Source organism: Solea senegalensis, unplaced genomic scaffold, assembly GCF_019176455.1.
Source record: "Solea senegalensis isolate Sse05_10M unplaced genomic scaffold, IFAPA_SoseM_1 scf7180000014049, whole genome shotgun sequence".
Taxonomy (NCBI): Eukaryota; Metazoa; Chordata; class Actinopteri; order Pleuronectiformes; family Soleidae; genus Solea; species Solea senegalensis.
This window is the reverse complement of record NW_025320953.1, coordinates 40,657-54,784: the sequence shown is the minus strand read 5'-3', so window position 1 is coordinate 54,784 and position 14,128 is coordinate 40,657. Positions and strand designations below refer to the sequence as shown.

Genomic DNA, 14,128 nt, shown 5'->3' with positions numbered 1-14,128 from the left:
AGCTCATTCACAGCACCCCCTAGAGCCCTTAGAATAAACAGCCCCAGTGCTTTATCGCGTTTATCTGGATAAGGACCAGACATTTTCACGTCTGTCTGGACAGGCGACGCCAATGACACTGAATTTGTGTAGATTTGTTTTTAACTTAAATGTACGCGATGCAGAAATTCGCATTTGGTGTCAGCGATAAGCAGGATTTACTGATCATATGGTATCACAGGTATCTGGGACTGAAAAATCTAGTATTTCACAGTATGATTCTAATCATACTGTGACATTTTCAAATTCATCCTGTGTGCCGTCCGTTTCATACCCCTGACCTAAACCCTTCTTCTTTGACTCAGCTCTGGCGCAGTGCTGCCCTCCGCAGGTTGAAGCTCTCACTCACATCCCGTTTTCTGAAATCACAGTTGGTAGAAACTCTTCAACACAGAGCGAACTTGTCCTTTATTCCCCATTCCTTTAAAAAAATCCTGCAAACATACTTATCGGGCCACTATCATGGTTGCCGCCTGGCTAGTGGGAACACCAAAATGTGTGAAAATGCGCTTTTTTAACTACAATTTGTGCAAAATTCATCGGATCACACTAGAACTCGGTGAAATCGCACGTTGGCAGGTCTTGGTGAGCGATGTTCGATGCCAGGGCCCCAAACACAAATGTGTTTTATATGTTTTTCCCAACAGAAAATGGCAAATGATGAATAACTCATAATCCATTATGCACCCATCTATGATTGAGTAATTCATGTTTTCATTGGTTCATTTAGGACAGGAAAGTTCACTCCTAATCTTTGAATATGAACGTACAGTAGTTAAACTGAGTGATGACATCATCATCATGAGATTATTTCATTTTTACACACCGATGAGGATGATGATGATGATGATGACGATGATGATGGTGTGTGATTGAGTCATTAGCTTCTCTCCTGTAATCGCTGGCTCAGCAGACAGAGCTCAGTAAATGAGGCTGTAATGAGGTTGAATTAAATGACTGTGAGTGTGGACTGTGATTAACACACAGACAAATGAAAAGGAGACACAACTGATCTGTGTGTGTGTGTGTCTGTGTGTGTGTGACCCGAACAGCGTCCCTTTCAAAAAGGTCACGTGACCAGTTTCCTTTTGTAAAAATGGATGTTTTTGATTTTACAAAAACTTTGGCAGCTGTTTTGTGACTTTTTGTGGTTGTTGTGTGTCTTTGAGGTTGTTTCCTGCATCTAGTGGTTATTTTTAACACTCTTTGTGGTTGTTTGTGATCATTGTCCATATTTTTGTGGTTGTTTACTTATGAATCATTGTTTTATGTGTTGTTGAGGTTTTTTGTTCATCTTTTGTGTCATTTTGTGATTTGATTTTGTGTTTCTTTCAGGTTGTTTTGAGTCATTTTGTGTTGATTTTGTGTCTTTTGTGGTTGGTTTGTGCCTTCTTGTCGTTTATCTGACAACAGCAGACGTCACTTTGCCGACGTTCCTCTTCACCGCTGTCGCTGTCCCCGCACATCAGTATCGTTACCCATGATGCACCTGGAGAAAACAAATGAAGCAGCCCTGCACAGAAGGAAGAAGGGTGTGTCTCGTGTTCGCGCTGTTGTGTTTCTGCTGACAGGTGAATTCTACTTTGTAAATAATCTCACTGAAACTGATCTTGCTCTTCACTCGTAATTAAACTGCAGAAGAAGAAGAAATAATGAAGAATCTCAAGCTCATCGTCGTCAACAACGACGTGACACACAGGAAACTTTTATTCAAAATCTGCTCATTTATGGCACAAACAACTGCTTCTGTTTACAAAGAAGACTTTTTAGAATCATGTTTTTATATTCTATATTTGTTAAATAAAATAAAATGTAATAACTAAGTAAAAGTTGTTGAAATTTTTTTTAGAGACAGTCAGAAAACACAAGACAGATTTGAAATCAGCTGGACGTTGTTTTTTCTATCCGCCCGTCGACCTCGGGCCAGGACTGTCCAGGCCATCTGTCCGTCCTGGCAGCGACTTACTGAGCCGAAAGAATGAGGGCCGACTCTGGACCTGGACCTGGACCTGGTTAGGGTTACAACACACTGGAACAGAAACACACAACTGTCCGAGTTTACACACAAAACAAATAGTCTCAGAAATGACCGACTGCCCCTGAATGCAACACAAATACATGGACAAACACGGGGTAAAGTGATGTTTGGGCAGCCCATTGCTGACAGGAAAGGAATTGGGCTTGTAAATGGAGGGTAACTGGTTCAAATCCTGTGTTTTGGTACCCATGAGCATGGTCCCTGGGAGCAGATAGAAGGCTTGGGTTAAACGTAGAGGTCAAATTCACTTCCACTAATCAGTATTTGTGCAAAAATAACTCATTCTAAATCTAATGTGGATCAGAGTTTCACAAACTTTCTACACTTTTTAGAAAGGGCAATACACCATAACAATCACGGAAGACCCTAAATTCTTTGCATAATGTAGCAACAAATTTACAGTTATTTTTGTTCGGGGACCCGAAAAAAATATTTATCGCGACCCATCTGTGGGTCCCGACCCCATCTTTGACAACCACCGATGATGCCATAGAACCGTACAAACTCATTCAGAGAATGAATTAGTTATTTATTATTGCCCAAAGGTGATTCCAGATTTATTAGCGTTAATAAAAAATGCTCCTCTCGGTTTCCGTGCTCACGATCGCTGTGAATTAATTTTCCTCTGGTTTTATTTGACACCTGAGGCTGTGTAATGTTCACAATGCACATATGATAATATCATTTGAATAATACAGTGCCTCTAAATGGGTTTCTGTTTCTTTCAACTGTCTGATTCACAGTCCAACGTAATGTCTTATATTTTATTCAAATTAGTTCATTCATGAGACAAAATGCACAATAAATGCCCATTTTTTTTAATACACTGTCATTTTTGCGACCTTGTCTTTTTATACATTTATCTATCTGACTATTTATTTTGACAGTTGTTATTATTCTACACCTCTAAAGCTTTGTTTTTAATTGTTTTATTTATTCAACACCTTTTCATCACCACTATTATGATTGTAATTTGTATTACTTGTCGTTGCTTTTGTTTGTTTCTCGTCTGGCTTTCATTATAAATAAATATTGCTACATAAATAGTTATTATTGTTATTGTTAGTAAACTAAATTTGCTCTTTGGACCCTATACAACAAGGTGAGGTGGACACAGGCCCTTTAAAGGGACAGTCTGAGACATGGAGACATGCTCATCATCAGTATGTCTAAGTCGCTCATGTCCCTCTATCCCACTAGGTGGCGATATGCCCCCTTTTCAGCAACATTTTTTAGCTTGTTGCTAGTTGTTCAGTCCAGTCTTCCCACATTAGTAGACCAGTGTCTACTCATATATCATAAAAATATTGTAAACCACTCACTCTCCTACACCAAACCCCATAGAGAAAATCAATGATTTTAACATGAGGCAGCAATGGATCAGCTGCTCCTGTGTCCCTGTCAGCTAAAATCACTCATTTTCTTTATGTAGTTTGGTGTGGGAGAGTCTAAGTGGCTTCAAACTGCAGTTTCCTGTTGTAAAAGTAACGGTGAAATGCCAAGTTCAGATGTGCCCGAACTGGGTAGTGGAAAAGCTCTATTAGTCCAACTAAGACTAACTCGACTTTAGTCGCTACGCTAACTACACGCTAACTATAGCGACCATATTTTTTAGACATGACTACAGAAACATCCTGAACAGGAAAGAAAGTTTTCACTCTTTACTCCACAGTTTTTCTCACATATTCTCAGTCATATCCTACCGTATATAATATGGTACTATCCCTAATGGAAAAGCAAAAAACAAAACATGCCAAGTCGAGCTATGTCGAGATGAGTCGTGCTGGAACTAGGTAGTGAAAAAGCGCCATTTGTCCGACTAAGGCTAGCTCAATTTTAGTCGGACTAACACGTGTTTACATGACTTTAAGAAAACCAAATGACTGTCTTAGTTAGACTGTCTTACAAAAATTGGACTTCACTCACTCCGTACACTTACATATATGTGGTACTAACAACAAAAAGACAAGTTGGGCCGAGCCGAATCGTGCCAGAACATGTCTCACACATTCCATTTTAAGGCTTATTTCCAGTCATGAATGTGTGAGCAGATAATGTGAGTGAGTAGTTTCATGTTTTCATAAATTAATATAGACTCATCACCCGTGTGCAACACAAAAACACTCCTCTGTATGTGTATGTTGTGTTATTGTGTGTGTGTGAGAGAGAGCAGTCTCACTGCTGAGCCGTGAAATGAACAGTAGCAGCTGATGTAGCAGCAGCAGCAGAGCTCAGGGTGGGGGAGGGTTTCAGCGGAGGGACTACTTTCTCTCCTGCTCCCCTTTTGAAAACTACAACTTTACAGTGCTATATAATTTGTTGTATAAGTGTTTAACGCGGCTCTGACACTTTATTTTCTAAAGTTACACTAATAAACACAGATTAGCGCAAGGTAGCTCTGCGCTAACGGACTAGCGAACACGAATAAAGAGAAAAACGTTCACAAAAGCGTCCAAAGAACCATAATGCCCGCTCTGTCTCTGTCCATGGTGCTAGTTTCTCTTCCACCCATCAAAAACCAGGCTTATACTTTGCCTATACAGGGAACTGTGAACGCGCGCACAAACACATACACACACACACGCGGCCGCCATTTTGTGTCCACTCGTCGGGAGTTTGTGCTTAAACAGAGCTGAAGTTTTAACACTCACACACTACTGCCATTTCTGCTCTTCTTCATCAACTCTCACATCACATACTCCTGTGTGTCAAGCCCCGCCCTCCCCCACTCCGCTGACTGTGCAGCGCGGATTGGCTCTGCCACGCGTCACTCCGTAATCACAACTCGTGATTGGCTCTCACTTCCTGGGCCTCGCGGCCGCTTTGGCCAATGTCGGCGCGGCTTGGTGTGCAAAGGGCGGGAAGAGGAGAAGGAAGGAGAAGAAGGAGGCGAAGGGGGGTTCAGAGTGTGACCGACATGGAGAAAAAAAAGAAGCGAGTAAAGTGACTCATTCAGCTCATGTGTTCTACATTAACGTTTTCACGCGTTCGAACACGTATTTAACGTGTTCTGTGTCGTTTTACGGCAGTTTCCCGTGTTTGCCTGACTTTGTTGTGTTTTGTGGCTGCTTCTGCTGTCACTGGCTGCCATGTTTCATCCTTCATGTTTTTTTTTTATCCACAGCACATGACTTAACACTTTTATTGAAAGAAACCTTCTCTGTACAAGCTGACTCATTTTAACTTACATTTTTAGTTTATATATCTACTAAATGTTCAGATGCAACATATTCTTACATTGTAGTAAAGGCCCAAACATCATTTAACAAAAGAAACACATCTAAGTTAGGGTAATTATGTACATATTAATGAAAATATCTACATGTATGTAGTAAATGTGTCAAAGCTACTCAAAGACACTGACATAGTTGAGCCTTTATGTTTAATGAAAATGACGTTAATTGCCACATAAAGTTTACATAATAATGGGAATTTACAAGAAGAGACAGACAGATAAATAATAAAATAAAAAAGAGTCAGAGGAGTAGTGAGTATAACTTAAAACAAACGTCAGTGCGATATGGGAACTGTTATTGGTTAAATAAGTGTTTCACAGTATTAAATACATATGTTTTATTAGTAAAAATGTACGTATAACTTTTCACTTATAACTACAATGCTGCTAAATGTCAGTTTAAGATAGTTAATTAGTACCACAATGGGGGAAATGTACAGTATCGCAGCAGAAAATACAGTAACAGTAAAGTTGACAAACATCCATGAATGTACAATACAGATGAAATCACCTATATATAAGGGTTCACTTTAGAAAATTTTGTATGCTTGTTATGCGCCAATGACACCAGAACAAATTCCTTGTATGTGCAAATCGTACTTGGCAATAAAGCTCTTCTGATTCTGATTCTGATTCTGAGATTATAAACATAGGATAAACTATACAGTATATGCATTAAGTAACTGGATTATACACAGTATGGGCTTCATATTTACAGTGTAAACCAGGATTATTGTATGTGTATATGAAATGAGAACAGTTTATTGTCTACAGATGTGTTTTGTCAAAAAAAGGCCATTAAATCACATTTGAACACAAATTTACAGACGTAAATTCACTGTTATGGTGTTGAAATGTTTGTGTAACTTCAATATAAAACCAAAATACAGCATGAATATACTTTACATTTACAGCTATGACTCTAACTTTAATCCCACATGATGCTTCAAGCTCATATTTACCCATTTATCGAGTCAATTTAAGGAAATATGTATAAAAACACATTGCTATAGATCCAGTTATATAAAGACAGTTGAAGGTTAAATGCAAACCGTAACCAAACAAAAAAAAGTTATTTTTATACATATGTAAACATTACAAAAAAAGACATTATGTTATCGTTTAATTCGACGTAAACATATAAATAATGTAGTTTTATGGAAGTTTTCTCTGTTGGGGGACTAACTGTTGTGGGTCAGTGCTGCTGACTGCGCGTGCGCAGTAGATGAGGGAGGGGGTCCCCCCCCCCTTCTCTCCCTCAACATCCGGGCACTTCAGAATCACCATTGACAGCCTCAGCACAACTTTTCCCCAGGCAAAGTGAAATCAAGCCGCGGACTCGGACAAAATATAGTCCTCGCGTTTCAACTTAAAATTACCGACGTTTAAGCCTCCCCGCGGGCCCGGAGCACCCCTCGACGTTCGGCCGTGATCCGCAGAAGCCCCCTGTCGGGTCCGGAGCTCTTTCTGCCGGGTTTGAATCACTTTTGGAGACGGGCGGAAAGTGTGTGATGAGTCCTGGGCTGTAAAAGAAGCGAGAACTTGCTGTGCAGCCCGAGAGTAGTTCTTCTTTCAATTGTTATTGTCGCTTTAAAAAAATCTTTAATTCACTTAAACTTGGTGTCGGCGGCGTCGAAAGTGGCGGAAAAGTGCTTTTGTGAGCGGAACATGGAAGTACAAGGCCCGCAGGAGGCGTTGAAAGTGGAGCTCCAGTGTCATCAGGTAAAAGAAACATCGTGTGTTGGTGTTTGTGAAGCGAAGTGAGAGCAGCGGCAGCAGCGGGGATGAAGCGGGGACATTCCGGCAGGAGAACCGCCGCTGTTGCCGCTACTGCTGCTGGACCGGGGGACTTGTCTCCCAGCGACGCCGCGGACACTTCCAGGCGGGGCTGAGGACACTTTTTGGGGGTAGTTTGTGCTGTGGCTGTGGGTGTTTGTGTGGTGAATTTGGAGGCAGTGATGCGGTGGAGGAGGTGGTGGTGGTGGAGTGTGGCGATCAGGACGCGACCTGAATATTTATGAGGAGCCGGAGTGTCGGTGTGAGCCCCCGCTTTGTTCCTCCATCCACTCTCCATAAGTTGAGACACTTTCTCGGCCTCGCTCGGCTCCGACACCCGCCGCTAACTAGTTGCACGGATGAAGCCGGACCCACAGGTAAACAACTGGGCTTTTTTAAGCAGAGCTGCCGGTTATAGGCGAGCCTGGCTCGGCTCGGATCGCCAAGAAACTTTATCGGCACGAATGTTGTCTGCTCTGCTCTTCGGCGTCAGTGTGTCAGCTTCACGGCGACTTTGCTTAAAAATACGTGGGTTTGAATGTTGTTGTAAAAGCACATACGTGAAATAGAGACTGAACGCTATACGATATGACGGCGTATCGCGATAAAAGAAGACTTTACGATAAGTTGACTGTTGTGATTTCCCATTGTCGAGATAATATGAATGAGGAAAACCATTAATGTTGAGAAAAAACGTACTGAAGTGCTTACTAACATACAGTCATTATGATTTACAATGGAGTTCTACAAGGGGCAGCTAGCATTTTAAGCTAGGCGTTTCAGATATCAATCTGAACAATCGAAAACATTGTGTCCGCAATCGTTTGTGTCTAACTTTTCCTTAACCATACTATATCTTCATTAGGATTTTGGTAAAAAACTAATTTGTCATTCAACTCTACTTTACTAACTTTAGAGCAGAGTTTCGCAGATTTGCTCACATCTTAAAGGTGTCCATCGAGACCCAAATCCCAACATCAAGTGTGAGAAGAGCTGATTTGTTCAGAAATTGTATTACAGCGTCGCGTTATGCATGTTATTTAAAACAAACACTCACAAATCCGAACTAAGGTTGTTAAACTTCCCAATAAAGTCTGTGTGGGGATCCATGACTAGTTTCGAGTATGTAATTATACGACAGCAGATGTTATATTATATTATTGTATAGGGACTCTGATTAAGTACAATACTACAATGAACTTCAATATTCTGAAGATGGACTCCATAAAATAGCTCCACAGAAACTTCACCACGTCTCATAAGAAGCTTGGACATGAGTCTACGTTTGTTTCTATCAAAGAATCTAAAAAAGAAGAAACAAGCCAAACTTTAAAACATGTTTATAGCAATAATATTTTGGATTTCCTGTTGTGTCAGGATAATTATGGCGTGACATTTTTGTTTTTTGAGTCTGCTGGATGTTTACGTTGTTGTGTGATGGAGCTTTGAAGAAGCAGACAAACACTTTACAGCTGTGTGTTGTTTGAGAAATGTCGGCCTCCATTTTGAGAAAGGTCAGCGTCATCCTGGAAGTAGCATTGGAGGCTAACAACTGAGCTAACCCAGCTAAACTTACCCCTTTGTAACAATTCACTTTTAAAAACACTCTCCTTTGTTTTAAGTAATGTTTTTTTTGTTCTCACTTTAGACTTAATCTAAGGTGTTATTCTCATGTGTCTCATGTGACGGCATCGCCACGTTTTGAGTGGCTGTCACTTTCTTCCTCCTTTTGCTGAACATATAACGTTGAAAACTTGGCAGCAGGTGCAGCAGTTAGAGGAGATGGAGGCTGAGGCAGTGTTTTCAGCACCGAGGCCAGCTCCTCCTCGTCCAGCTCCTCCTCTTCCTCCTCCTGCTGCTGCTGTTCCGCTTGTCGCTCCCAGCAACACACACACACACACACACACACAACTTCAGTAGCCAGTACGAGGAGGAGAAATGACGGGAAGTAGGCGGATTTTTATTGAGTCGGTCGCTGTTCCGAACATTTTAAGACCCTTTTTTTTTAACTTCCTCTTCACTTTAATGGACGTCACTTCCTGTGGAGTTAAAAAGCAGCTGCAGTGAAAAAAAACAACAACCTGAGTGTGAATTCATGTTTGTGTTTCTTCTTCTTCTCTCACTTTGGTTGTGGAAGCTTCCATTTTGAGAGAGAGGGGGGGGGGCTCGGTCCACCCCTCCCTCACTCCAATATGGAGAGGAGAAAAGTCTGCAGAGTTTCGTGCAGGAGGAGCAGGAAGAGGAGGAGGGAGGGGGAGGGGCCCCATTCATGCCTAACATTACCATTTTGATTGCTTTGATGCTGTTTTTGGTTTGTAGGGGGGAGGGGCGGTGGAGAGAGAGAGTGAGGGAGAGATGGAGAAGCCCAGTCAGCAGCAACGCCGCACAGCGACACAGCTTTTAATCACTCTTTTATTTTTTCCCTCTTCTTCCCTTCCTTCTGTGTTCGCAGCAGAAAAAAAACCCCCACACACACACGTGACCTTTACTTTTCCTCTGCGTGTATTTAAAGCCACGTCAGTCACGTCTGTAGCCATGTTCCCTCGTAAACTTTGAGCTGATGGAGGGAGAGAGAGATAGAGGGAGAGAGAGGGTTCATGGGAAATAACGAGTGTCAGAGGAGACGCTTGGAGGTCGTTTCATGGTCACAGTCTGAGGCCTGAGCTGGGAAGTTTGATGAAGCAAATACAGATATTCTTCTTTTTTACACACGCACACGTGTGTATATATATATATATGTGTGTGTGTGTGTGTATATATATATATGTATATGTATGTGTGTGTGTGTGTGTGTGTGTGTGTGTATATATATATATGTGTGTGTGTATGTATGTATGTATATATATATATATATATATATGTATATATATACATATACATATACATATATGTGTGTGTGTGTGTATATAGATGTATATGTAACGGAGAACACATGGGGAAAACCGTGGAAAAGAGTAAAAAGTCCATTATAGTCCGACTAAGACAATCATTCCATTTTCTTAACATCATGTAAACACGCGCTAGTCCGACTGAACTCGAGCTAGCCTAAGTCGGACTAATGGCACCTATCTCACTACCGGGTTCCAGTACGACTCAACCAGACACGGCTCTACTTGGCAGGGATGGAATGATTGAGAACACGTGTGGAAAAAAACTGGAGTAAAAAGAGAGTGAATGTTTTGGATGTTTCTGTTGTTGTGTCTAAAAAAACATGGTCGGCTATAGTTCTCCTTCTCCTCCTCACACACTCTGAATGTTTACACACATGTTAAAAGTCAGATTTTAGTCAGACTAAGACAGTAATTTGTTTTTTCTTAAAGTCATGTAAACACGTTAGTCTGACTAAAATGGAGCTAGTCTTAGTCGGACTAGTGGCACTTTTTTTGTACTCGTACCTGGTACCTGGTGTTTGTTTTTTTAGTACCTGCTCTGTCGAGGTCCCAAGTGAGCTGAGCCGATACTTAAATGTGACGTGAACAGACTGCCGGCCACTGATTGGTCAGAGAGCATCGTCACTGGAAGAGTCCAGCACAGGAATCAAAGCGAACAATGCCAAACTGTAGATCAAAGTTAAAAAATCCCTGAAGATATGTTAATCTGCAACATTTAGCAAAGGAAATGTCTAAAATCCCAATAATAACCCGTTCAGTGGTATCTCAGTTCAGTGACTGTGTCAGATAGGAAGTACTGAACCATTCTGTGAACAAATGTTTTTTAATCGACTGATTCTAATGATTCAGTTACACTTAAAACAGCTGCTTTACAAGTCACTAGTTTGTGTGTTTGTGTCGCGTATAAAAACCACATCACGGCAGTTTCACAAGGCCAATAAATCGATTTCTCCTCCGCATGTATACATGGACTCAACGAGTTGTCCGATTGTCTGCCTTAGTTGGACTGCTTGGTGAGTAACCGCTCCTGCTACCACACCAGGGGTGTGTCAAAATATCGATGATGAGTGATCCTTCTTCGTGCGATAATCGAAAAGGCCAGGGCAAATATCGATATTTTAATCAACAAATTAAGGTGCTCTAAAGTAAACAAAGGAGTTTACAGCGGGATAATGGTGGAGAAAACTACGTTAAGAGATGCACTTTTAAGTTTTTTGTCTTCATTTACGATTATCACAGAATCGTCATATCGTGGTGATATTATTAGTATTGTGGATTTAGAAGAATAAAAGTGTAGTTTTTTTGTCGTTTTAGGTATGGGATGATACCACTTTTTTTGTACTGGCACCGATACGATATTATAAACGACACAGTCATTTGACACAATTCTCCAACTGTGTAACAAAATATATTAAACGACCCAAACACGACTCAGCTAAAATGCTTTATTTACATTTTTATACGATACAGCGATTTTGACCCCGATATTGGACCGATACAAATTACCCCCCTAGTTCCATCGATGCACGTCTGGCTCTGGATTTAGTTTTTAAAAGATTTTAAAAGTGGAAAATAAGAAAAATAATTTATCTGCAGCAGAAACAGACGAGCTGATCTCTGTCTCTATGTTCTTGGAGAAGAAAAGAGTAATTGATTCTTTTTCTCTCCACTCCACTTGCTCTCTGTTGCATCAGGACGTCAGTTTCTCACCGAGTCGTCAGGTTGTTTTTCTTCCCCGTCGTCGTCCGGGCGTTAAAAAAACACATTCTCTATAAAAAAAGTGTCTTTATTCTAATTTTTCCCTCTCAATGGAAGTGTTGTAATTGTGGGCTTTGAGACCAAAGGTGACTTCCTGTAGTAAATTGCAGCATCTGTCGCCATGGAAACTCTAACTCTCTCCTTCCACTCACACACTGTTAAACTCTCGAAGGTCCTACATTATGTATATGTATGTAATGTATGTCTGTGACTATGTGACTGAGTGAGTGAATGAATGAGTTTCAAGGCACAGTGTTGTGATGAAAGCAGCCGTCTGGAAAAACGGTGTGTTTAAGGAGTGTGGGAATTTTTAGGACTTGGTTGTCTTTAAAGGTGAAAACATCACGGTGCGTTCACGTTCCATTAACGCTGGAAACTTTAAATTTTGTGTCCGTTTATTAACGTAGGCAAACAAATATCGTAAACAGAGTTCACAGATAAAATATTGCCCTTTTTTTTTTTTACAAAATAATTATGTTTGTCTCAAAAAACTCTTTTTTTGTCTATTATAGTTCTTGTAAATGACTTAAATATTAATTGAAATAATATTTACATATATTTATATATAATATTAAGACATTTGTGCTGACGTATGTACCTCGTAGATATGATGCGTCATTGGAAGATTTAAACGATTGTCATAACAAAACTCTAATCTGTGGTATTATTCACATAATTGTAACAATAGGCTTTTTTATATATTGTCACATGATGGTGGCGAAGTGAAACCTTTTTTACGCCATATTTAGGGTTTACGGATTCGTTGTATTGGCAAGTATCAGGACTTTTTGGCTCCCCCTAAAATGTACGTCCCATCTTCTGAAAGTTTACGTATGCAAACCAAATGACTTAAAGTTCGGGTCTGTAGCGGTGTCAGTGCTAGCATTCGTAACCTACGACATACGTCCTTCCCCCTATTGTTGGTCAAAGCCCCGCCCCCTAAAACAGACACTTTTGATCTTATGGTTAAGAGTGTGCTGCCTTCAGGGCCCCGTCAAATTTCTACTTGTGTTATTTTTATTTTCCTGTCTTACCAGTAAACGTTTGTTTGGGTAAAACATTGCTAAAACTTGCTGTGATAAAAGGTCCGTAAAACGCTGTTCATATTCTTTACGTTCACTTATTAATCAGTAAGGGTTGTCTGTCGACCCCCTGCTGTTATATCTGCACCGTGTCATTCATCAGCTCAGGAGTAATTGGCTGGAGGAGTCGCCGTCGCCCCCTGCTGAGCTAGAGGATGAAGGTCTCCGAGAGCCATGGTCACGTTTAAAGACGGACCCGGCAGGTGAATTTCCTCTAATCCCTCAGTGGCTCGTTACAAGTTTCCTGTAGCGCTGATTTAAACCCGGGGAAGGTTGAGGGATTTGTCTCGGACAAATGGCAGCTTTTTACCGAACAGACAACGACAAACGAGCCAGGGCTGACTGTGTTTTGAGATTCTGATTCTGAGAAGAAAGCGTCTCTGAGTTCATATAAAATATATACGATATTATCGTGATTAAAAGCTCTCGCTGTGAGTTGGTGAATTTCCATTATCAGGATAAAGGTGATTCACGGAGGTGGGGAGTGGTTTCGTCATTAATATTTAATTTGAGTGGCGTCCACTAACACACAGTCTCAGGCATTTATTTTGAATGACCACAAGGGGGGGTGGTATCTTTCCACTCATAATGTTACTGAACATTTTTTTGTCGCTGAAAACATAAACAAATGTCAGTAGCAGTAGTATGTAGTATGTTTAATGTAGTAGTATGTTTATTTCTTACAGATACGAATCAAACAAAATTTTGTACGTTTGACTTTTATGAACCCCAACAAAAATGACTCCCGTTTATTTTGGCCACATTAATGAGGACAGAGATGTTTCCCGTTGTCACGTGTCAGGACTCTCTTCAGCTGTTGATCAGTTATTGTAAATAATGAGTAGTGAAAGTTCAGTCTGGAGCGTAAACACCTCATCGTCCTGTGTTTTCTGGAACGTTCTCGTGCTGTGACAGCTCGTCATTAACCGACACTCGACGACTGTTTCCAGAGGAAAAAGTGCTGACGCGGCTCGTCTGCAGGCGGAGGCGCGGTGGCTGTGTCGGCGATGAATTAACCCACGTTGACGGCCCGCGCTGCTGTTTTCATATCTCTCCCTCTCTCTCTCCCTCCCTCTCTCTCCCTCTGTGACGTTGCTGCACAAACACTGAATCACACACTGTCACTGCGGCTCCACAAAGAAACTGCAGATCACTCAGATTATTGATCACCGATCACCCATTTACTTCCCATGAAGCCTTTCTGCAAACATTCTGTCAAATTTAATGAAACCGAAGAAAAGAAGAGAGCGTTGAAACCACGAGTGGAGGTTGCTCAATGTGGCTTTTTTCACATAGAAATCTTTTAAAA

At 41.0% G+C, this 14,128-nt stretch overlaps 1 protein-coding gene across 2 annotated transcripts in view; it reads left to right on the top strand.

Moving 5' to 3' along the window:
- The first annotated feature begins 6,604 nt into the window (after window positions 1-6,604).
- The window catches only part of phf21b (PHD finger protein 21B), a 44,749-nt gene continuing 37,225 nt past the window's right edge, over window positions 6,605-14,128 (top strand). The window contains exon 1 of one of the 2 annotated variants that reach the window (XM_044015963.1): window positions 6,605-7,034. In XM_044015963.1, coding sequence (XP_043871898.1) covers window positions 6,981-7,034 — 54 coding nt within the window. In that variant the 5' untranslated portion in view covers window positions 6,605-6,980. The other variant, XM_044015964.1, reaches the window with a different exon arrangement.